This window comes from Ammospiza caudacuta, chromosome 6 (genome assembly GCF_027887145.1).
Source record: "Ammospiza caudacuta isolate bAmmCau1 chromosome 6, bAmmCau1.pri, whole genome shotgun sequence".
Lineage (NCBI taxonomy): Eukaryota > Metazoa > Chordata > Aves > Passeriformes > Passerellidae > Ammospiza > Ammospiza caudacuta.
Window position 1 is genome coordinate 56,242,129 of NC_080598.1, and position 24,523 is coordinate 56,266,651.

The 24,523-nt window shown below is 43.0% G+C and overlaps 2 protein-coding genes across 6 annotated transcripts; one reads left to right on the top strand and one right to left on the bottom strand.

Annotated features, from left to right (window-relative positions):
- Nucleotides 1-271: 271 nt before the first annotated feature.
- XRCC3 (X-ray repair cross complementing 3) lies at nucleotides 272-11,256 on the bottom strand. The gene is given in 9 exon segments (XM_058807511.1): nucleotides 272-2,048; nucleotides 3,089-3,152; nucleotides 3,155-3,173; nucleotides 4,481-4,690; nucleotides 5,512-5,666; nucleotides 8,141-8,353; nucleotides 9,223-9,360; nucleotides 9,711-9,821; nucleotides 11,083-11,256. Coding segments are annotated over 8 exon segments (1,074 nt in total). The 5' UTR covers nucleotides 9,766-9,821; nucleotides 11,083-11,256; the 3' UTR covers nucleotides 272-1,828.
- A 341-nt stretch (nucleotides 11,257-11,597) lies between these two features.
- Nucleotides 11,598-24,493, top strand: ZFYVE21 (zinc finger FYVE-type containing 21). 5 transcript variants are annotated; one of them, XM_058806232.1, is made up of 8 exons: nucleotides 11,598-11,747; nucleotides 16,747-16,797; nucleotides 18,087-18,255; nucleotides 19,933-20,008; nucleotides 20,384-20,475; nucleotides 21,277-21,330; nucleotides 22,764-22,906; nucleotides 23,734-24,493. In XM_058806232.1, exons 2-8 carry the CDS (start codon nucleotides 16,759-16,761, stop codon nucleotides 23,767-23,769), a joined length of 609 nt encoding a protein of 202 aa, XP_058662215.1. In that variant the 5' UTR covers nucleotides 11,598-11,747; nucleotides 16,747-16,758; the 3' UTR covers nucleotides 23,770-24,493. The 5 variants fall into 5 exon arrangements, with proteins under 5 accessions (XP_058662215.1, XP_058662212.1, XP_058662213.1 ...); XM_058806230.1 differs by lacking the exon at nucleotides 11,598-11,747 and adding an exon at nucleotides 11,795-11,978; XM_058806234.1 differs by lacking the exon at nucleotides 11,598-11,747 and adding an exon at nucleotides 15,527-15,748.
- The last annotated feature ends 30 nt before the right edge of the window (nucleotides 24,494-24,523 follow it).

A 24,523-nucleotide genomic window follows, 5' to 3' on the forward strand; every position in this document is an offset into this window, starting at 1 on the left:
ACAGGGCAGGAACAGAACTGGAGTGGCACCTGTGCTGCATTAGCTGACCTTTATTGAAGTTGATAGGGAGGAGGCACAGAAGGTGAGGGTTTTAGGCAGGAGGTGGCCCTGCTTGTCAATTTTCCTTAGAGGACATAAAGGTTTCTAAGTTTCATGGTTGGATTTTATTAAAAGAAGCTGTGAGGTCATTTCCAAATACAGAGAATTAAAGACATTTTACAAAAATGATTTAGACACAACTTGTGCTATTTGCACAAGGGCCCCTGAGACATCTGAAGGGGTTGCAGAAGGCACTGAAAGCAATTCATCCTTTCTGCTTGCTTACAACCTCTTTCCTTCAGCTTCAAGCTGTGCCTGTTCTCCTCTGGAACCTCCCCAGGCAGTCACTCAGGGTCTCTTTTCCTTGAGTAACACTCAGTTGTCCCTTGAGAAATCTGCCAGTTGCAGCTGAGGCAGTTTACAGCCAGACAAAGCTTTCAGCTCCCCAGCTGCATGCTTGCACATGGAAGGAGGGTGAATGTCCTGAAGGAGGAGGCAGCTTTTCACAAACACAGGGTTTCTGGCCAAAAGGGACCTGAGCAATGTCACCCCACAGACACACATGGAGTTCCTGCCTGTGCCAGCAGCAGGAGGGGAAAGGTGGGAGCTTGCTGAGTGTGTGACACAAGTGAGCATGACAGCACCCACAGAACAGAGGCCTCTGGACAGTGTAACTCCACCTGGCTTGCTTTCTCATGGAACAGAGCAAAGGAAAAATTCAGCTATTGGAGAGTGGATGTCATGGCAGTGATCTGAGGACAGCAGAAAAATGTGACAAGCAGCAAAAAGACAGGAAGAATACCCATGTGAAGCTCTAACTAAAAAACAAAAATCACCTCAGAAGAGCAATAGCATCTGAGTGGATGAGAAGAGCTGAAGGTGCCCTTCAGGATCATGGCTGAGCTGAGAGCCCGCAGCAGGGACACAGGACATGAGAGGCACCAATCCAGCAGCCCATGGAGAATGCTGATTTAGCAGAACACAGAGCAGGGCAGAGCATCAGGGAGAACACACAGAGCGTGCCCTGAGGCTACACAGCTTCAGCAATGGGCAAAGAGAACAAGGGGATGGGGGATGTGGTTTGCTCTCCTTCAAATAAAAGAGACTAAAGAGGCTTTTGCTATGAAGGGAAGGGACTGGAAAGCAGGAAAAGAGTAGAAATGAACCATTGAAAAATTTTAAAGAGTTCTGTGAAGCTAGATACACTCATCTAGTACAAAGGCAGTGCAATTTTAATTCTTACAGTAATATGTTAAAGTACCTTTCTGGGATTGTTTTCTTTAAAATCTTAATAACAAATGGTTTTAAAATAGGCCAGCTGCTTTGTGACAAAGAATGGCTATCCTTAATTGGCAGCATGAGACCCAGAACCACCAGCAGGCAACATAAACTGGTTGAATTTCAAGTCCTGTTGGGTCTGGAAACAGGGTACAAAACTACAGTAAATGCTGTTTCTAGATGAGCATGCTATTAAAATAAAATGAGACATCAGATCTCCCCCATCCTGGGGACTGCTACATCCCACTCCATTGTGCAGCCTCCACCTGCCCACAGCTTCCCTTTCCTTCAGAACCTCCAGGGTGCTCATCTCACAAGGAAAAGCTGAATATCCAAGAGTAAAAAAGATAATTCTGCACAATGCAGACAAGGCTAAATGTAGCCATACCATTGTTCACATACCTCACCATCAGTTTCTCTCATCTAGGAACAATTGCATTTCACCAGTAATTCTTCCTGAAGCAAAGTCCTGGTACATTGTTGGAGCAGGAGCCTTTACTATGCAAAAGTGTTACTTTATTCCTTTTACACCTTCCAGCTGCACTGTGTAGTAGCAGAAGGATGGAGGGAGATGAGGAGCAAAAACAACACTTAAAGTCCTCCTGCTGCCAGGGCAGGGTGCTGCTGCAGGGGAGTGTTGGGGCAGCCACAGCCGCCGGGCCATCAGCCTCACCAGCAGCTGGTTGGACCAGGTTATCCCCAGGGCTGGAGTCACTCTGCTGCCCACTGCCCTGGAAGGGAAGCATTACACATTTCTGCATGCATGGACTTCAGAGGAAATACTTTCTGTTGTAACCAAACTGCACTAGAAGGCATCAGGTATTGTTTCTCTAACATATATTAAAAACAATGGGTCTTTGAAGACAGAGGTGACAGGGTTTACTCACAAAACTTAGATTCTCCCTTTGGCAAGGAAAGAGCTGGAGGAGAAGTGATTCTACACAGAACAGCTGTCATTCTTTCAACTACAGCTAGGGGGAATACCTGCCTCCATCTGGACAGGCCTCTCTTGCAACAGGAAAACCACACGAGAAAAATGACTGAACTTTTAATATTTGAAGTGTGTAACTGCTGGCCTTGGATTCCATTTGCAGGTATATTTAGAAATGTTGGGTAAACAGAACACTGCATTTGTGTGACTTTCAACTCAAGGTTTAAAACAATTTTTTTTCCTGGAAAAAGTGCGATTTCTCCAGTAAAATAAATACAAGATAATCAGGCAAAAATAATAATTGAACCTTATCCTTGTTCTGTGTCAGTTCCAGAATCTGAAGGACACAGTGAACTTCTCACAAACACCCATTTATGTAGTACCCAGCTTATGCAGTAAATCAAGGTTATAGTTAGGATTCAAACAACAAATATGTACATTAATATCTTGGTGTCAGAAGATACTATTTTGGGTTTTTCCTCAGCTCACTAACAAAGCTTGCTGCTAGGGTTTGGCTGCTGTATTTTTAAAGCAGACAGGAGGTGCATGCAGTTACATCAGAGAAAGATGCAGAAATACTCTGGTGTCAGCAGGTACTCAGGCCATTAACTCCAGGGCATTTTTCCTGCTAACCTGTGATCAGGGATTACAATGTAAATGTGCGTGACAGTTTCTTCCCCTTCACAGCACAAGCTAGTGCTGATCTCCAGCAAATCCAGCATTGCTGGGTAAATGTCCCAGTGCTCCTCACATGATCTTGTAGCTTACCCTGGGGTGACAAAGATCAGAACGGTTCAGAGCTGCTGTGTTTGGCATTGTCACTCTGTGTGGGTGACTCACCTGCAACTGCACTGAGCAGCTTCCGACTCGCTCACCGCGTCCGTCACCTGGAGCACAAACACAGATGTGCAGCTGACCTGGGGTTCTGGGATTGTGTTCAGCAAGCACAAGGGCAGGGAAGGGAACCAAGGCAAGGAAATCCAAGTTATCAGAGCATACATTAAGCTAAGTTAGAAAACGCTTACTCTTTCAAGGCAAACTAAAATGGATTTGGGAATCACAAGCTGAGTTTACAGTGTTAGAACTACTTAGCAAGGTACAGCTTACATTAAACTACTACTAGATGGATGCCTTATTTGTTAAAAAAGAAACCCAAACCACAAACGAACCCCCACATTCACAAAACTGTTCCAGTGCTGTAGCTGGAGATAAAAAGTACAAAAGCCCAGATCTCCCAAAAGTGCCATGTTCTCAATGATTTCAAGACCTTTGAAGTTTCTCTGTGGCCTGCACATTCCCCTCCCAAGGCCACACTGGAGTATGAATGCTTCACCTCTGGCATTCAGATGCTCCTTCAGTTTGTGAGTGGACTACGAGCAGTGTCTTGCCTTGTTTTCTCAAAAGAATACTCTTTGTGACCAGTATCATTGTGGGCTTTTGGTCCAGCTCAAGTCAGTTCATGCAGTTCAGTGCTTCAGTAATCTCAGCAGTTACACAAAAAAATGCTGAGTTCCACAGAAATGAAGCAAAGTCCCCGGTGCTTCACTGTTTCCTGGGATATAACTGCCTGCAGAGCTCCCAGAGCAATCCTCCTGACAATGGCATTTGAAGCCAGTGATAAGAACTCTGTTATTTTGCTTTGATGCTCTGTGCAGTTGCTATACATATCTATTTCTGTTAGCTTTAGTGGACAGCTTTTGAGAACGTTAACTTTTGTCATTATATAGCAAACATTCCATATTGTTGTCTCCTCACTGCAAGAGTTTCATACCTCCTTAATGTTTCTCATAGGGAGCTCCTCTAAGCACTGACTCTTCCTTCTTCACAAAGCAGCCAACTGACTCCAGTTCCCTTTCAACCAACCACTCACTCTTTTATAGCACTCATCTTCTCATTGGTTACAGCTGTGGCCTGTTAAAGTCAGGCCTGTTCCTAATCTCCAATAATTGGCTCAGCTGCAACTCCTTTAGGGCTAAGATTACTTTCTATACCACCTTATTTTCTTATATTCTATCCCCCTACAATTAACAGCCTATAAAAGTTTAAATAATAAACTTTGAGTAGTTAACATTTACTAAGGCACATCAGTTTAAGGAAGCTTCAGTTTCCATCAGTCATCAGCTGACGGTGGTAAATACAGCACCATGAAATCTGCATTTTCACGGATCGTTCCATCACCCTCCAGCCATTTATTGAGCAGTCCGTACAGGTAAGAAGCAATGGATACCTTACCTGGTTAATGCACACGATGGGAGTCCTGAAGCTGGTGCTCAGGCTGTGCAGCCGAGCCCCAAAGGCCTGCAGGTACCGAGCCTTGAGGGCCGCGTCGGCCGGGCCGAAGTCGGCGCGGAACAGCGCGGCCATGGAGTCGATGAGCACGAGGCGCGCCATGCCCCGCGCCAGCAGCAGGGACAGCCTCGTCAGGCACTGCTGGAACGTGTCCTGCACACACAGGGACAGTGACACAGGCAAAGAGCCCTGCTGGACATCAGGAGACTGAACTGCAGCAATCACCATTGCAGCATGCGCTCAGGGAGTTCTGAATCATGAAGGCAGCTGGTGGATCTCTGAGTCTCGCCAGTAACCACAGCTGGTGGTTTTACTGAGGAGGAGACAAAACTGCAACCTGCATTTACCTGCAGCTCTGACTTCACTGATAGTTTTAAATCTCAAGGGTGTAGTACTACACTCCTAAATTTACTGTTTTCATAGAATTATTTAATGTTAAGGAGTTGGAATGGACCTTCAAAATCATCCAGTCCCAACCCCCTGCCATGGGCAGGGACACCTCCCACCAGAGCAGGTTGCTTGGAGCCACATCCAGCCTGGCCCTAAACACTGCCAGGGATGGGGCAGCCACAGCTTCTCTGAGCAACCTCTTCCAGTATCTCAGCGCCCTCACAGTAAGAATTTCTTCCTAATATCTAAAGTTCCCCTCTTTCAGTTTGTACCCTTGCCCTGTCCACATGTCCTGACAGAGACAGGTTCTCTAGGTTCCCTGCAGCTTCTTCAGACACTGGAAGGCTCCAGTGAGCTCCCCATAGGAGGGCCTCATTTTATTCTCCAGGCTGAACAGCCCCAACTTTCTCAGCCTACCTGGGCAAGGAGTGGCTCTCACTGAAACACTCAGGACATGACATTATCATTAAGTGTTCCAAACCAGTTACAAACTGTGCTGCTCTTCCACTGATGACCTTAACAGTAAAATACTGCCTCAAATCCATATTGATCAAGAGCCTTAGAAACATTGTGCTATTACTTACCAGGTCTGCTGCCTGCTCAACAAAAATATTGTTTCCAAATCTGACCTTCTGTATGATTTCAGCTGGAACATCTGCACGCAGCTTATGCTGTTGGTCTATGAGCTGCTGCAAACGTTTGCTTGGGAACACATCTTCTGTACAAATGTAGACAGCTCCTGTAGCCAAGGAAACCACAGGGCCCTTACAAACACAGTTTTCTTACAGCACACAAATGATAGCACACATTCTGCATTTAAAAGCTACACATACAGACTTGGAAAATCATGTTTGCTTGGTTATTTTGTAACCATGTTGAATAAGATGAACAAAAACCCCCCTTCTGTGACTCTCCTGCAGATGCCTGGTCCTTTCTTCAGCACCAGCTGGGACAACTGGATTTGTACTCTGCACTGGGTGACACTCACTGTGCACAGCTGAGGAGCACCTGATCATTGCCCTTGGGATCAGGAGTATCACACTTTATCCAACCCACAGAGTGGCACTGCACAGTCTGCCTGCTCCAGCCAGAAATCCGAAACACAGAAATCCAATTCACACTATGAATTTCATGCTAAAACACCTGTGCTAACTTGTGTTGAGACAACAGCTCCTCAGTAAAACTTTCTGGCCTTCTCAGCTGCCATGCTTATTTAAGCTGACTGCCTTTTGCACAGTGGTGCTTTAATGCTGAAAGACAAGGATTTCTCTACCATGAACTGTGGGCTCACAGAGAAATCATCTGCTTTCTGAAAACCAGACCTGCCTTAAGCAGGAGGTCACTTGTCCTTGCCTTGGTTTACTTAAAAAGGGTGGAATGTCCATTTCTTCAGATTTCATAGTCACTGGGGTTCTTCCAGATGCAGATTTGCATTTCTAGATAGATTGATGCTCCATTGATTAAATAATTGTATTTTGATCCACAGTTATTGCAACATTCAGGACACTGAAAACACAGTCACAAGTCCAACAAAACCCAAACAGAAATCAGCAATTTCATCAAACTGTTATTCAGGCCAATAAATGTGTTATGCTGATTGTTGACGAAAAATACCACCAAAAATCAACTAAACAGGAATAAAACCTCTTAAAACCCCCCAGCCTCAAAAAGAAAAAAATTTGATTCCTATGATCATAATGTATCAGGCACCAAACCAAGTTTGTTACCAAGAATCAGTAGCAAACATTATTTTCTAATTCAGAATTCTAATAAGGAAATTAATTTGTTCCATTATATTCACATATTACTTATGAATATGGGCATATAAAATAAATTCAGCCAACACAACTGAACACAACTGACATTCCAGAACAGCAGAAAGATATCCTGGAGGCAAAGGAGGCCTTTGTTTACTTTCAGCATTTCTTTGCTGCCAACCCCCTTGCCCTGAGAATTACAAACAAGACTAGCACTAAATTTAATGAAGTAACTGCTTAAAGAAATATATTTCAGCTTCACCACTAATAAGAAGGGAGGGAAGTTTGTAATCAGTAAAAAAATAGAATGCAGGGATAATAATAATACAGGGATAATTTTAAATCAGTAGCAAAATCTTCCACTGCTGGTGCAGAGTTCTGTGAGAGTTTCTAAGCATTGCTGTTCTCCTCAAGTTTCCTGAAGGATAAAACTCCTCACATTTAACCTAAGATTTAATTGCTGTATTTCTCATGGGAGGCTCAACACAAGAGTGCCAGTAGGGTGTTGGGCACCTTGCTCTGTTCCTTGATTTCAACACAAACAGGAAGAAGTGCTGGAGCATGGATAAAAATGTATTTATTTAAACTATGTGCAGCAGTTAGCAGCAGCACACAAAGGAACAGAACAAAATAGAATTGTTTCTGCTCTGATTAATGACACCATGTAATGTAAGCCATGGGCTACTCACAGCCCTTTGAGCAAGATCTCAATTTGTACAGCCCATGATTTTTCCACAAGGGTGGATACAGTAAAAGGAGTTAGTTTCCCCACAAGGAGCCACTGAGCTGCCAGATGAAGGCAGTGCTGTTGGAAGGAGCAGCAAGGTCACAGGCAAAACACACCTAAGGCAGAGTACCAGAATCCTCAGAAATGACACAGGCTTCCTCCCTTTCTATGGCAGCAATAGTAAAAAAAAATTTAAAATTGGGAGTTCGATTAATATGACAGAAAGGTAAAAAAACCATACTCAAGTCAAAGAATAAACCTGTATACTTCGGTAAACCCAGGAAAATCACATGTACAAAACAATGTTACCTTTTTCAATTATATTTCCATTGTTTTTACTCTGTAAATCAGTACAACTATTGTTATCAAAACAAATAATCTTTGAAATTTGAAATCCCCAGCTAAGGGAATATGTACCATAGACCTAAGACCCACTCTCTTTGTAGGGAGTGATCTGCTGAGCTGTCCTGCTGACCTGAGGAGCCAATGACAGCACCACTTCTCTTCCATTGTTTGTGTGCTGAGTTGAAGGCAGGCAAACAAAGGCCAACAGGAACTGTGGATGAATTAAGCTGTGCTGCAGGATGTGCAGCTTTTCTCTCTGCAAACACTCATCAGCCACTGACTGCTCTCCTGCTGAAGTGACATGCACTGAGCCTGTGCTGAGGCTCCTGAGGACAGTGCACTCCCTCAGCTGGGAACTGCACCCAGGTTCAGCTCAGCACTCACCAGACTCCAAGCCACCGTACTTGTAAGGGTACTGCACACACAGGCACAGCTGCAAACCAATCTGAGTCTTCCCAGCAGAACTCTCCCCAGCCAGCTCTGTGATTCCCACCAAAGGAATGCCTCCTTTCAACAAGCTGTCCAGCACTGCACACCCCAGGCTCAGCTTCTGGTGCTGGGAGGTGAAAGGATCTTTATCTTGGTAGAGCTGAAGTGCTGCAAGGTTTAATGATTAAAAAGAAACAGGTAGTTTCATTTATTATTTTTCTAACACACAATGATACAGAATAGATGCTGTACACAAGCTTTATTCTACAAGAGATGCTTTCTTTGTTGATAGAGAATTTCCCTAATTCAGCCTGGTCTTCCCCACCTCTCTCTCCCCATCAGACCTCTTCTGAGTATCTGGACAAAGATTGATAATTTACACTGAGTTCTCTCCTGCTCTCAAACTCTTTTTTTGCTTTCTCTGCCTCTAAGGTGTCTCTGAGGAAAGTTACACTCTGAGAGGATTTGACAGCAAAGGTTCTAGCACAGCAGTTATGGAAATGGGAATAGCAGAGTACAAAACAGCACAGCAGGCATCTGGTCAAAGCCTGAAAACACATGCAACCACAAGAAAATAGGTTTTAAACACAAAATTGTTATTAAGAATTTGTGCAGAAGGAGCTATTAGGTCCTGCTTGTTTTGGAATGAGGAGTTCATGACAAAGCAGTTTATGAAGCTTTTAATATATGATATACATTTTTCAACTAGTCTTAGTCCAAAAGGAGAATAGTGAGAGAGAGGAAGAGAGTGTGAAAGAAAAAGGAAATATTTTGTTGCTGTGTTTAAGTGTTTCAGACTGGAGAAACACGTTGTCCTGTTTCAAGCAGGCTCAATCCTGAAAATGTCACCCGTTCACTTCCCTTTACCCCCAGGGGAGCTGTCCTTGGCACAGTTAAATAATTCACTACAGCACAATTAAAACACTTCCATTCTCATTTTAACCCCACATTTCTGTGTCATTGAGGAGCCAGAACCACATTTTCTCACAGTGACAGTTCTGAACTTTATCTAGAAGATTTTTTATGCCCTGCATTACCTGTGAGCATGCTGTTCCTCCTCAGTGTGTGAGAGACTGTTTTCAGCAGGCACTGGGTGTCTGCACTGGAGAGCTTCATCAACCTCTGCAGGTCTGCTCCAGACAGGTGTAAAATCTCTTTTACTGATTTGATGTCAGCTGAAACAAGAGGAATTTTTATAAATACTTTTGGCTGACTTCCACAGCAAAGTTTTCCCAATTTCTAATTCTCATTTATTTGAGTTTTATCTATACTGCATTCTTGTATGGTGGGCAGGCAACACTCACGTGGAATGTACAACACAAGCTGTAAAAGTGTTTGGAAATTTATTATTGAAGCATGGGCAAAACCCAACACTTTTAATTACTCAGAAAACTTCTTTATGAAATACTTAATTACAGTTCTAAAATATTAGTGTCCATCTGCCTGCTTATACCCACAAACACACAATTGTCAAGGATGTCACTGTGGTGACAGATCTGTTAGAGACAATGGCAAATTAAATTACCTTTTTTCAGGGCAGCAATTGTTTTAGGGTTCAGGTCAAACTGGTCCCAGTCCATCTCCTGACACAGCACAGCAGTGAGCAGCACATCCCATAATTATCTGTGATAATTATCTGTGATATAAGATAATTATCTGTGATTAAAGTGGCTTTTATCACAGACACGGGTAAGAAAAAAATAGGCATAAATCAGTGTCAAAAGTTTCCAGAACTAATTTTTTTCCTTCCTATTTTTAATACATTTATCAGTCACCTTAGAGAAGTAGCAATTACTCTGGGGTTATTATGAGAACTATTGCTATTATTATTTTATATATTGATGTAATTTTACTTGGGAAGAGTGTGGCCAGCAGGCTGAGGGAGGTGATCCTCCCCCTCTATCAGCCCCAAGTGAGTGCTGAGCTCAGTTCTGGGCTCCCAGCACAACAAACACAAGGAGCTGCTGCAAAGGTGAGGAGGGGTCAGGAGCATCTCTCTGCTGAGGAGAGCCCGGAGAAAGCAGAGAGGGGATCCCATCCAAGCACATCACAATCCAAGGGTGGTGCCAGGAGGATGGAGCCAAACTCTTCAGCTTCACCTCAAGGTGAAGAACAGCTCTTACACTGAGGGTGGCAGACACTGGAACAGCTGCCACAGAGACATTCCAAACCCACCTGGACTCATTCCTGTGTCCCTGCTTTGGGTGACCCTGCCTGGGCTGGGTGATCTCCAGAGCTCCCTCCCAACCCTGGCTATTCTCTAATCCTGAAGTCTTCTCTGATGGCTGCTTACATCTATCCTATTAAAGAATTCAACAAATAATCCTGCAGTTCAGAGCTCCTGGTAGTTTGAATTGCCTGTAATTCTGCATAGTGCTTTTGCTCTATGTGCAGCTCACAAGCAAGCAGGACAGTGATTTATTCCTGCCCTGTCAGTCCTCACACGAGGCTTTCATTTTCTCATAGAAAAAAATCTCACACACGAGCAGTTTAGGATGACCCAGGATTATTGATGCATTGGACAGTCATTTATTTAGCTATAAATTTACATTTATTAGCTAAAAGCAAATTTAATATTAAATCGTTAAAATCTGTTTGCTACTTGTGACAATATTAAACAGCTCTTTTAATACTTCGGTGGAAACCACAACAATTTAGCCCCATGGATGCCTAGAAGAGGTTCTTAGCGTTATTCTGATAAATTTATGAAGGATTGCAGCAGACAGCCAGCATTTATATGAGCATACACGACTTTATGAACAATCCCTTTTTCAACACGGGGGGGAGAGGTTGTGATGGCCGCTAATAGCAGAATAAATCTAAAAGAGAGGCAAGTTACTTTTAAGTAACACCCATTTAAAGCAACATTCTGAGAAGGTTTAGAAGCCGAAACTTACCGACATCAATCATGGCTGTGACGGCCCTCGACTGAAGGGCTCCAAACCATTGCGCGCTCTCCGCTCACAGGGAGCCGCTCCATGGATGACGCCCGGGGGAGAAAAAACCACCGGGAGCGGGTCACGGTGCAGCCGGAGGGTCCCACGGAGCCGGAGCGAGGGGCGGACAGCCGGACACAGGCACAGCAGGACAGGCGGACACAGGGACGGACAGAGCGGGGCACCGCCACAGGGCCCTCAGGCCGCCACAGGGCCCTCACGCCGTCACGAATCTCCCGCCGCCCGCGCAGCCAATCAGCGAGCAGCCTGCCCGCCGCAGGCCAATCAGAGCTCCCTTCCGTGACTGCCCCGGCGGGACAGCCAATGGCGGGGCGGCGCTCGTTCCCCTCCCGCTGGGCCGGCCGGGAGCGGCGGGGCCGGGCTGGCTCAGAGCCTCGGGCGGGCGCTGCGGCAGCGACCGGGGGCTCTCTGCGGAACCGCTCTCTGCGGAGCCGCGCCCTGCGGAGCCGCCCCTCGCGGCCGCGGCGGTCCGGGCTCGGTGTGCCGCTTCCTGGAACTCGGCGACCAACCCTTCGCTTCCGGGTTGCGGGACACGAAGGAGGCGGGAGTACTGCACCAAGGGGCACGGGATTGGCTGGAAAGCCCTGACCGTGTGGGCGGAGCCGGTGAGCCGCTGCTTCCCATTGGTTGAGTGCCGTGTCCATCGCGCAGCGCCGCGCGGCCATTGGGCGGCGGCGCGGGCGTCCCTTGGCGGCGGCGGCGCGCGGGGGAAGATGTCGGGCGGCGACGCGAAGAAGCTGGTGCGCTCCCCCAGCGGGCTGCGCATGGTGCCCGAGCACCGCGCCGCCCGCAGCCCCTTCGGCCTGGACGAGCCGCCCTGGGTGCCCGACAAGGAGGTACCGCCGGGGCAGGGGTGCCGCTCTTCCCTTCCCCCTGTTCCTTCCTCCCTTTCCCTCCGCTTTTTCGCTTCCCTTGGGCTGATGGGTTAAAGGACGCAGGGACGGGGCTGTCACTCGCTCCTCTCCGCTGTGCGGCCCCGGCGCGAAAATTCGCGATTGGTGATGAGAAGTGTAGCGAGCTGGTCGGTGTTGCTTTAAGTGCTGCTAAAGGTGGTTCTGGTTTAAAACTAACTGCATACATTATTGAAGCAATAGGGCTGAGGTAGAACAGCCCTTCTGGCTCTTGGTGTGAGTGTTCGTGGTTAAACAGCCACTGAACAGCTCAGTCTGTTTCAGTCAGCTTTGCTTGAAATATTTACCGAGTAAACAACTTAGCGATGGTGATATTTTTAATTTCACGTAAGGAGAGTCGATTGTTGCCAGCCGCTGCACCCAGATGCACAAACAACATAGAATCCATTGTTGGTTTATTTATTTATTGCCTGCGTTCTGTGGCGTGGACACACGCCCGCGCATTTACATGTGAGCGGAATGAGGATTTATTTAGTGTGGATTTCGGCCGGGGTCAGCCAGCAGAGCGTTCCTGGGACGTGCTGGGCTGTTGTGCACGGGAACACCGAGTCCTGCTTCGGTCAGGAATGGAGAACAAAGCCTCTCCCTCTGCCTCGTATCTCTGCGGGCAGAACGTTCTGTGTAATCCAGCTAAAGATTGTTTGGGGACTGTGGTAGCATCTAGTTAAACTTGTTAGATATATGGAGAGAATTAAATCTGTGTATTGTAGCTACATCAGTATAAAGTGCGTTGTTAGTTTGAATTCTCTATTACAATTTTATTGTAGTTTCATTCTCCTTAAAATTCAACTTTCCCCCTGTAGTCTGCAGATCTATAGGCTGAGGGTGTTGAATTGTGACTGAATGTGCTCAGTGATATTTGCTATTGAGAGGAAGTGTGATAGAGGTAAATATTTAAAATGCATTTGTTAATGCAAGATTAAGACTATGAATTGTTATTTTGTGGTTAGTTATTTTACTAGATTTCTGGAAGTAAAATATTTTTTTACTAAAAAAAATTTACTAGATTTCTGGAGTATGCTAGAGTTCTGACATCCCTTTGGTTAACAATTGCCAAATATGTTGCAAAATTTTGCCTTAAATAAAGCAGGTATGTGATACACCAAGAAGCTTATAAATCCCAAGTTTTTGTTAAGAACAATTAAATTTAAAGACACAGGGTTACCTAGGCAATGAATTAGTTGAGAATGCTTGCTCTTGTTACCATGTCAGACATTATTAAAAATGAAGGGTCTATGTCCAAGACCTTGAGTGGTGTTAGCAAATTCTTATCTGGCTTTTCAAATCCATTGGCTTTTGCTGTGCAGCCAGTAACACTCACAAATCCAGTAATTTTATTTTTCTTATGCAAGAGTCAACTGGCTTATTTTTTTAAATTAAGGCCACCTAATAATTATGGCAGTTGGTAGTTTTGTGCAGCTTATACAGCATTGAAATGTAATTAAGTTTTAAATTTTTTTATCACAAGATTATACAGTCTTAAAATATTGGTATCTGTGAGGAATTTGAAATGCAAGGCTGGAGCAGGACTACTGAAAAGTTTACTTTTTAAAGTAATTTTATTTGTAGTAGAGGTAATGAGTTGAGGGGGATTTATGAAAGTCTGTGCTGAGCATCATTTAACTTAGGATGTTGGCATCTGCATGTGCCTTCTCTGACTCAGAATTTCTTTGTTAATCACCAGCAGAGCTCAATTGATGATATTTCTGTTAAGGAAAGCTTGGACTAGAAATTGAGTAAGATGTGTCAGTTTGCCTGCAGAGGTGGCCAAAGCTTGTGATATGCAGCTGTGGAGCAGATGTTTCCATGGCTGAGGAGCTCTGTGTGCTGCCCAGGAGCTGCCGGCTCTGCTGGAGGGTTCCTTCCTTGCTGCTGGAGGGAGCTGAGCCCTCCTGGCCAAGGCCAGGCTCAGCAGGGTCAGAGCAGCCCAGCTCTGCCTGCCCTGGGTTTGCATCCTGCCCTTTCCCCCTCTGGCCAGGTGGGATTCCCTCAACTTCCTCCTTTGCAGAGGTTTCCTGTGTTAGGGAGCTCAGCCAGGGCTTCCCAAGCATCCCTTCTTGAATCACTCTGTTATTATTTATGCAAATAAACCATGTGGAGCGTAACTATTGATTCCTGGCCATCCATGGGATCCTCACCTCTGGCTGGATCTGTGGGATTATGGAAATAAGTTCTCACACTTGAGCAAACCCATGACAAGTTTGCAATGAACCAACTCTTGGTATTTTTAAATTAACGCCAAGATCCAACAGCTGTTGGATGTTCTTCCATTTTCCTCTTTCTGATAATCTGTAATCTGATACTGGCATTGGTGCTTGACTGCACATGAAATTAATGTACTTCTGACATGAATTCTTACTTAATTTCTTGCTTCACATCTTTTTATTTGAAGACACGAGAAGTAACTTGGACACTGTGCTTCCTTCTCTGCTAATGTGATAAAACCCCTCCAAGCAATAAAACTTAATTAAATGCTAGTCACTCTCTGATTATGTCAATGTATGGATGAATGGGAAGAATTCACATTTCAAGATGTTCTCAATAAATATCTTGTCCCAGGCAAAGCAGAAATTGACATTATGCAAATGGTTCACTCCATTCTGGTTACTTAAAGCAGAAATACCTCAAAGGAACAGTATCTTGAGCTTGCTTCTGTCAGAACATTTTCCTTAGAAAATCCTATATTGCAATGCCAGCTACCATGTGCTGCTTGACTTGTGATTTATTTAGGACTGCTGTTTGTATCAGGCAGGGCTCTCATAATGGGTCTGGAATTAAGAAATAATTTTCTATAGTTTGTGTTAAATAAGAGGATGGATAATTTTGTTCCTTCCTAAAAACCACTTTTATGTTTAGCCTAGCATTCTGTATGAAATCTATGTAGAACATAGAATCTATGTAGAACATAGTATTTAGAAGAGTTTGGGTTTGATTTTTTTTTCCCTCTAGCTTGTGACTTGTGCTTTCTGCCTTTTGGCAAAAAAACAAATAAAAAAACCCAGTCCAGGTGAACTAAAAAAAAACAAAACCCACCACCAAAACCCAACCAAAAACCTCCCAAATATTTTCATTATGAAAATTAATTAGAACTTGGGTAAATTGAAGGCATACTAAAATTATTGCCAGGACCAGCTCCCAGGCAAGTTGTTAAGCTACATGTCAAAAATTAAAACCAGGTAGAGCAGAAGATGACATTAGCTGTAGAGTTCTGCTTGTTACAGAGGTGAAACCTGGTGTGTGCTGAAATTGCTTCATGCTGACGTTATTTATCAGTGAGTGTTGAAATAAGCTTTTCTGCAGCCATTGTGAAAAGCTGTGTTTGGATGCCTCAGTTCAGTGTTTGTGAAAGCAATTCAGGAACACTTCCAGTGCTCTTCTGTGTGGGATTTGGAAACAGCTTGTTGTAACAAATTCTGCAAGTAGGTGTTTACCTTCCACTACAGTGACTGCCATTACTGTCTAATGTGTTAAATGTCTGTTTAGACAGCAGAGCCTTTCATATAAACTATCACCAATTATTAACAAGCTTGCACTTGAAAAGGACATGAAAAATTTCTGGAGAATTTTTAATTTAGCTGCTGTAATATTTTCTTGGCTACAGCTGTTGGATTTGTGACAGTGATTGAGTGTCTGCTGGAGCAAAAATCCCTGAATAGAAGCTGTTGTAACCTGAGGGGATTTATAGAAGAAAAAGGGTTAAGTATTGAAATGTGTTAATTAAAGGCAAAGGGTGATTACTGTGTGCTTAGCAAATAGCACCTGCTCAGCTCAGGGCATGTGGTGAAGAGGACATTCTGCTGTAGTCTGAGATAGTCTGCTTTGAGGGGTTTCAGTTTCTAACCAGGCATAATTTTGCATTAATATTTGCTAGTAAATACAGCAAAAATTGCATTATAAGCCTCAGACTGGGGTTTGATATGGTAGATAAAAAGATGTAAAGTTTTGTTGAAAATCCAGTGACCTAAGGGTTGGGTATCAACCTTTTGGTAGGTGACTTTCTATACAGAAAATTTTGATTGTCCAGCAGTCACTGATCACTTCTGGTTGTTAACACAGTCAAAGCTGTCACCCCTTAAACTCTACTTACTTGGAAGGGAGAAACTCCTTCAATTTTTTTTCTGTCATTTTTTTGAAAGGAGTGTGTGGGTGTAAGTTTGTTTTAGGAAAGAGATATTTCAGGAAGTGACTTTTTGTAGCTGGAATAAGCATTAGGTCTTGGTGGCTTGGAAGAAAACCAAATATCTCTTAGCATGTTTCAAATATGTGTGAGTATTGAGAGCATTAAATTGTGTAAACAATGTTTTGGCGAGTCAGCAGAGCATGGTAGTAGAGTAAAGTGAGGACAACTTACATAAAACCAGTTGATTCTGGGATATGGGACTGTCTAGATAGCCAAACATTATCAATGTTTGAATGGTAAATAATTCTGAGATCTACTTTTGCCTGCTGGCAGGATGCACTATTCATTAGGGGAAAGTTTGGCAGCTCCTTTTTTTGTCTTGCAAATGGAGATGACGTTATTTTGCTACATCAATATTAAATGAAAGCTATTCATGGTGAAAAGATAAGAGATGGAAATTTGTTGGAGGTGTTTCTTTATGGGGCATAATATGAAGCTCATTCTTTGTATATGGTGGTGGAATTAAAGGTTTAAAAAGATTGTAGACTAATCTTAATTTGTACTGTTTTCTAGTGCCCAAGATGTATGCAGTGTGATACAAAATTTGACTTCATAACTAGAAAGGTAAGATAAATTAATGAAATATGAAGCAGTAAGTGTTGCAAAGTACTACAATTGACATATTTTGAAAAGTAAACCAGGATTTGTCTTGAGTTTGGAAGAGAGAAATTCCAATTAAAGTAGAAAGTGAAAACTACATAATTAGGCTCACTGGATGAAGAGAAAACACTGACATTAAATTCTGTTATTAACGGTAAGAGGTCACTGTGGAATGCAGACTGGTGGGCAGAGTATGACATGGAGAATTCTACAAAACACCCTCCCAAAGAAGGCCAGCAGTAATTTTTAGGAGGGAACATCATTCCTTTGTATAATTACATTGACACTTTGTTAGCACAGGCTTACAAAAGTGAAGAAAGATGTGAAAGTGTGACTTGTAGTGCAGTGACATAGTTAATGTTTTTCAGTTTTAAACCAGACACATTCACATGTTGTACCAGTTGACAAGCTGCTGTGTTTCCCTTGTGTTAGCTGTGGGAAGCAGTTGGGGGTAGCCCTGGGAAATGGGTACTCCAGAGAATTTTGCAGAACATTTGGAAGGAAAACCTAACACTGACCAAAAGTGCAGTGTTACCAGTTCCTTGTATCAAACTTTGAGGGTTGCTTTGAGCCACAGATGAGTTCCTGCTTGCCTGGGAGTACTTGTTCTGTCATGAGAACTTGCATCAGGAAGGTCTGCTGGTACTGTCACACCCCTGATCTGGAGCACAGGCCACTGGTTGCAGATTTAGGGGCTGTGAAACACACTGCAAGACTTGTTCTGGTTTCACAACTTCCCTGGATTTGTGCTGTGCTGCCTGATACTTCTGATAAAAGGAATAGCTTTAGGTTCTAACTATGAAGATTCTTATATTTTTCCCATGGGAATAAGAGAATAAGTTTTAAAAGAGATAATAAGTTTTAAAAGAGAATAATAGTATTTGCAGTTGAAGAAGAATAGAAACTTCAGTTGAAGTTCTCCAAGATCTTTTGCCAGAAGTCCGAAGGCACCTGGAAACCACTCTTGTCATGGGTTTTTATTGACAGGGAGGTGAAGGATTTACTGGAAATTAAAGGATGCTCTTTTTTGCTCCAGAAGCATCTTTAGAGAGTGCCAGCAAAGGCTTAGAGTGCTGCTGTTTATATTATACTCAGTCCTTTGTGTCCAACCTTCAGAGATTCCTGTCTGCCCCTGTAACAGTTCATTTCTTCTACCTGTCCCTCAGCTTGCACGTTTCACACCTGAGAAACTTGTAGTAACCTCTTAGTTTCCTTAGTAAATAAGTAAAGGAGGTGTTCTCTCGTGCTTGTAGCATCACTGCAGAAGGTGTGGGAAGTGTTTCTGTGACAAGTGCTGCAGTAAGAAAGTGCCTCTGCCCCGCATGTGCTTCGTGGACCCCGTGCGGCAGTGCGCCGAGTGCGCCCTGGTGTCGCAGAAGGAGACCGAGTTCTACGACAAACAGCTCAAAGTGCTCATGAATGGTAAGCACCCAAGGTCCTGGTTGTGGTTATTCAAATTCCAGTGAACAGCAAGAGCAGTGCTTCTTGTCCCACAAGCTGTGGTTTTGTTTCCTCTTTGCTGTGCCTCTTGTTTTGCAGTTAGTGATTTTGCGTTACGGGTTTATTCAGAGACAGGTTCACACTTCGTAGTCAGTGTTTGCACCTCTCAGTTTGTACTTCTTGGTCTTGATGGAGAGTGATTTAATTAAAGATAAATTTTTAATACCTGTGAGAACAGATGAGTGTGCAGTTGGCATTTTCCTTGAAATAATGCATCTTTTAACCATATTCCTGTTACATTAAATAAGGATGAAAAATACTTGAGAGAATATTTTAACATTTTCAAACAAGACAGAGTGCTTGTTTCAAGCTTCATCTGAGAGCTTTGATCTTGTCCATGGCCTACAGCTGTGGTTGATGGCAGATCATCATGAGTACTCAATTTTCCATAGGTTTAAACCTTCACAATACAGTAATTCATGTTCCAATTACATTAAGAAAGCTGAAACTTCAGTTTTTAAAATAGTCTGTGATCCTTCAGTGCCTTTTGATGATCTCTCAGCATGGTGCCTATGTGCATAATGGGTAAGCTAAGCCCCACATGTGATGTGCAAGGATGTTCCTGGGGAGATCCTGGGTTCAGAAGGGAGTGTGCTCATCCTGGAGCACATAAATCATTCTTCACTCTGCTTTACCATGAGGGCGTAGATGAGTTTTTAAATCCCATCTTTTAAATTGAAGAGTTTTTTTTAAAGCTACTCCTGTTTGCTTTCATGTTCTGAAGTTGTTCCTGCCTTGCTGTAGAGCCACAGATGGTGGCCAGAGAGGTGGTGGTGGTGGCTGTAATGTCCTTCTCCAGCCTTGGTGCTGCTGTCTCTGTCTCACTTCAGCAGCACAGGCTCTGTGCTGGGGGTCAGTGGCCCTGGGTGAGCTGGCAAGTAAGGAGGTGGAACTGTGGAACTCCAGGGCTGCATGGTTCAGGTTGTGGGGATGGATTGCAGACCATTGGGCAGGGCTGGATGTTGTTTTCTTCATTTCCCAGGCCAGCCCTGTTGGGATTGGGTAACACAGGGAACATGAGGAGGAAGCAGGGCTGCTTGGAGTTCTGAGTCACCTCTCTAGTGGAGCAACAGTGACCTTCCCCTTGCCAAAGCAGTTTGGAGGGGGAAGAATCAACATGAAAGCTGAAGTTCATTGACCTCACAATAATACTGAGCCAGCCTTCAGTAATGAAAAAGAGATGTCTTTACAGCTTCTTAAGCATAGAACTGAAGGTCACATCCTGCTATTAAATTGTTTTTTTTTAATACAGAAACAATCATTTGTGTTACAGTGATGACAGAGGGTCTTTAATTGCCTGTCTTTGCCACCTCCAAATTTCTTCTCATTTTAAAAAGATTCCTCTTGGATATCATCTGCATTTCTACACATGGGAGAAATTGCATAGCATGTGTGAAAGGTCCTGTAAGTCAGAACATGATAATTAAAGATCAGCTTTTTATACTTGAGTGTTTTGTGATGTTAATCAGTTTAATTTTTCAGTTATTCCCTTATTTCACTCAATTCAGTGCATTAGTAAGTAAAAGTTAGGTGTTGTTTCTGATACTTGAATGTTGCTTCTTGAATTCTGTATTAGAATACTAAACCATTTCTTTCCAGGTGCTACATTCTTTGTAACTCTGGGAACATCTGATAAATCTGAGCTCATGGTTTGTCGACTTTCCAACAACCAGAGGTGAGAAAGATTGATGGAAACTGCACTTGTAAACTGTAGCATTGATGTACTTACAGCTCTATTCTTACACAATAACTTAAAAAAATAGGAGAGTAACATGCCCTGAGGATACTGGAGAGAGTCATCAGACTGAAAGGATAGATCCAACAATACTGGAATGTTTGCTTGAATTTACTAACAGTGTGGATCAGAATGTCTTGGAAGGGTGAAATTTCAATGAAAAGTAACATTTTCTGCCTGATTTCTATCCCTCCTCACCCCAAATAACAGATAAACAATGTCACTGAGAGATTGTTTAACTTTTTTCCTCTGATTTGGAATTGATCTTGTAGGAAAAAAAAAAAGTGAAAAAACCCTTTTTCTTCTATTATGTAGATACCTGGTTTTGGATGGAGACAGCCATTATGAAATTGAAATTATACAGATTTCAACTGTTCAGATACTTACAGAGGGATTTACTCCTGGAGGTAATTTTTTCTTTTAATATAAATGAACTATTAAGAAAAAAAATGAAGCTGTAGTTATTGAGCTAGACAGCGAATTCAGTGTTTAACTATTGGTTACAACTGCTCTCAGAATAGAGCACAGTCTGTGACACCCTGTCCCATGTGGCTGCTGGGAGCTGGGGGAACACCTAAAGATTTAGAAGTTCCCCCACAGCCTTAATGTGGGAGAGACTCTTGATAAACCTGAGTAAGGGTGATTGTCACCTGTTCTCTTGGGTATGTAAAAATATTTGCTAATTTAAGAGCTCATAGGAGGGAACTGTTAGTCTTTGGTAGCTTCCATTTCAGAATCCAGCTGGGATTTTGCCTTGACTGGTTCAAACATTGTTAACAGAATGAAATGGGGGAGGGGGAGTAAATAATTCAACTATCCTTTCTTAATTTCATTCAAGACAAAGGGGTGGCCAAATGAAACTGGTAACATATAAATTGGAGTGCAGCAACTTACTGCCCCATCTCTTACCAGATTTTAGAGTATTTCAGGATGAACCTGAATATGAATTGACTGAAATGAGAACAAACAAGGTCAGGAATTTCAATAATTGTTCTCTATCAACACTTCTGTCACTGCTGGGTTTTTCTAATTGCACAGCCCATCTGTGCATTATTCAGTCAGTACAGCATGTTAACTTGAATAAACTTACCTTGGTATTTAAATCACCCAGGTATATTGCTGAGTCACTTAATGCTCCTGTAATTCCTTGCTCACTACTCTTCTGATTGCTTTATCTCTTTTCTGCCTGCCTTCCTTGTTGATGGTAGAAAAAGATATTCACACTTACACCAGCCTCCTGGAGAGCCAGCCTGTTACTGAAGGTATCTGCAGTGCCTTTCAGCATGACTCACCCAAGCATGCCATGGCCCCCTCACCTCTTTCTTCTCTGCAGTGCTGATTATGTGCTTGATCCATAATTGCTGTTCAACTTGAGTTATGTTTGAGTCTGACACATATCTGTTCCTTCCCATATGTCTGTTTAATAAACCAAGAGTGAATGTTTTGTAACACTCTGGAGGAGAACTAAGGTGCTCAAGGCCTTCTTTAGACCAAAGTGCTGTTGTCCGTGCTGGGAGAAGGAGAGATGAGAAATGCTATCTGCAGTAGTACACAATGTTACAGATTACAGATCATCTGCTTAGCAGGTTGCTGAATTTGGCATACTAGAAATAAATATACTCCCTGTGGGCTGTCTGGAAAGGCTTTGCACTGAAACTGTTAATTATTGGCTTGCATTTACACAACTTTAAAAGAAAGGCCTCTTTGTTGTGCAAGGTGTATTCTGTCTTAGTAATGCCAGACATGGGCAAGCTGGTCAAGGCTGTGGGTGTGTGATTTCCACTGGTTTATCTTTCAGTAGACTCTTAATCCATTATTCTGACCAGTAGGTGCAGAGAAGCAATTGATGAAGTTGAATTTCCATTTATCCTAGAGCTCTTTTATAAACCCTGCTGTGGGCTTCTGATTGGGTTGGGTACATTAACAGCACTAACTAGATTGAGTTTGGCTTAGATTGTGATTTGTTTTGGCTCCTCAGATATTGCAGTAACAGCCTCCAGGGGCCCTCTCATGCAGACACTTCTAAAAAGAGCTTTGTAAGAAGTGTCCTGTGTATGCTAGTGCTGCTCCTAGAGCTTAGTTTGTGCTCCACTGCTGCAGGAAGTAATGACAGTAATGTGTCATTCTAAAAGTTCTTGTTAAATGTTTGTATTTTTTCTTTGGTTTATCTTCATCTCTGCAGCCTCAGTAAGAGAGAAGCAAACACCTCGCTTACTGCGCTCTTGGCAGAGCAGTCTTTGGCAGCAATTTCCTTCAGGAAGTAAATGATGTTGCCAGCTGTTCTCTAGCCTTATGTAAGCATCATTCCATCCTTTGCCAGGTTTGGAGGGACTGCTGCCTGCTTTGCCATCAGTTTGATTGGACCCTAAGCCTACAGACTGCAGGCTACTGTATGAAACTGTGGTAACAGTGTCTTAACATGGTGCTAGTAAATCATGAAGGTGTTCCAGGCGTGTGGCTTTACCTGAAGGCTGATGCAGGTTCTGCCTTGGTGCTTGGCAGAGAGAATGAAGCAATAGGAGGCTGCAGGTCCCACTGCCTGCACTGTGGTCATGAGCTCCTCAGATCCAGCAGCTGCTTGTGCTCTGAACTGAGCAGTGAGCACATTTCTCCAAACATACTCATGAGCTGGAAAATGTTTTGTTACTTAGTTGGTAAAAGCTGCTGCTGTTCCAGATGTTGTTTCTCTTTCCAGGAGGCAACACTCGTGCCATAGGAATGGTCCTGCAGTACAAGGTCCCAGGGTCGGAGGAGGTGATGCAGATGAAGTTTACTGCTGGTGAAGACTTCAGCTGTAACAAGAAGCTGTCAGCAGCCTGGCTGGCAGCTATGCATAAGGTAAGCAAAGCAGCCAAAACTTAGACAAGGCTGAAAAAATCTTTACCTAGGCTGTTCAGCAGCACCAGAGAGAACATTCAGCCTTAGGAGTATTTCTGTTATTTTTTTATCAAGGACTTCAGGGCCTTGTTGCTTGGAAAACAGAAGCTATGGCTGGGTGTAATGAACATGACTAGGTTTCTGCTCAGAGACTGAGGAATTTATGCACTCTGAAGGGTTTCCCAAGATCTTATGTATATTATTAGATGAAAAGAACTAAGAATTTGGCTTTAAACTTCCTTGGATTTTCTTACTGGCTGAAGAATGTGCACTATGAAATACTCATTTGACCCTAAGTTCAGCTAATTGTTTTTACTGCTTCATGAAGATTTAAAGAAGTTACTGATTTTGGAAATGGAAGAGTTTAATCTTTTGGTGTTAGGTCCTGCATGGGTAATGAAACTGAAGGTTGGTATTTGGTAAATAAAAGTTATGGTGGGAAAAAACCAAAGCCCCATTCCAATCAGTCAGCTGATGGATTGCTGATCAGAACTGTCATTTATAATGTGTATGGGCAGGTTTGTGGCTCTTTGTTGCTTTTTTGCCATTTTAGAACTCCCCAGGTGCCCCAGCCCAGCCTTTACTCTGCTCAGTAGCGTGTGCTCAAACTTCCATCACCGTGTAAGTGCATTCAGCACTTCCTGAATGCTAGTACAGGCCTCACATGGAGGAAAACAAGGAAGAATTCAAAGCCCTGGATTTAAAGGAGGTTTTTGGAGGGGCGGGAAGCAGATAACATGCCTGCAAGTGAAACTTCAGTTAACACTGGCATTTTCCCTTTCTGTTAGGCAACAAAACTTCTCTATGAGTCTCGGGACCAGTGAGAACTGCAGCTGTGGCCTCCTGAGGGCACACACAGACACCAGCCTCCACAGACCTGCCTCTCACTTTGTGCTGATTTGACAGCTGGAAATATTTGCTGTTCTTGACTCTCTCTCTCATTCCAGCGTGGTTCATTATGTAAGAACTGGCAAATGCGAGTATTTTTTTGAACCATGAGTATTCACGGTAGTGTGCAATATGTATACAGTTAATGCTTTAAACAGCCTCACCTTTTAAGACTTTGTATATTTTGTTAAGCCTTTACTGGCACTAAATATGAAAGTGACCTGCACTACAGCTAATGTACAGCACAACTTTTATAGTAACCATTATATATACTGTTTGCTACAGGAAGCAAACAAATGTGTATGTCTCTTCTGCAGAGAATAGCTTTTGGGTATAGATCTCAGGTTTTTCCCTCTATCCAAATGTTTAAAATCAATGTACAAAAAGAAATCTGCCTTAGATATGATTTTATAGAAATCACATGGGTTTTTTTAAACATTTAATTTTGAAGATCTAAATTTTTCACTGAATACCACCAGATTTGACTTGTATGAACTCGACCGTGAAACTTAACTTCTGTAATAAGCTTCCAGAATAATTTTTAGTTTTGTATTTTCTTTTTTGGTAATGAGCTTTTGTTAATCTAACTGTAATGCTATCTGAAATTGTATACAATTTAATGTACAAATATGAATAAATTAATTCACTTATTTAAAAAAAGGTGTTATTTAATTTTGTAATATACAGCTT

Coding starts and splice junctions, on each gene's coding strand:
- ZFYVE21 (XM_058806229.1), top strand. CDS start 11,856: ATGTCGGGCGGCGACGCGAAGAAGCTGGTGCGCTCCCCCAGCGGGCTG. Junction 11,979..16,746: donor CCTGGGTGCCCGACAAGGAG/GTACCGCCGGGG, acceptor ACTGTTTTCTAG/TGCCCAAGATGTATGCAGTG. Junction 18,256..19,932: donor GCTCAAAGTGCTCATGAATG/GTAAGCACCCAA, acceptor ATTTCTTTCCAG/GTGCTACATTCTTTGTAACT.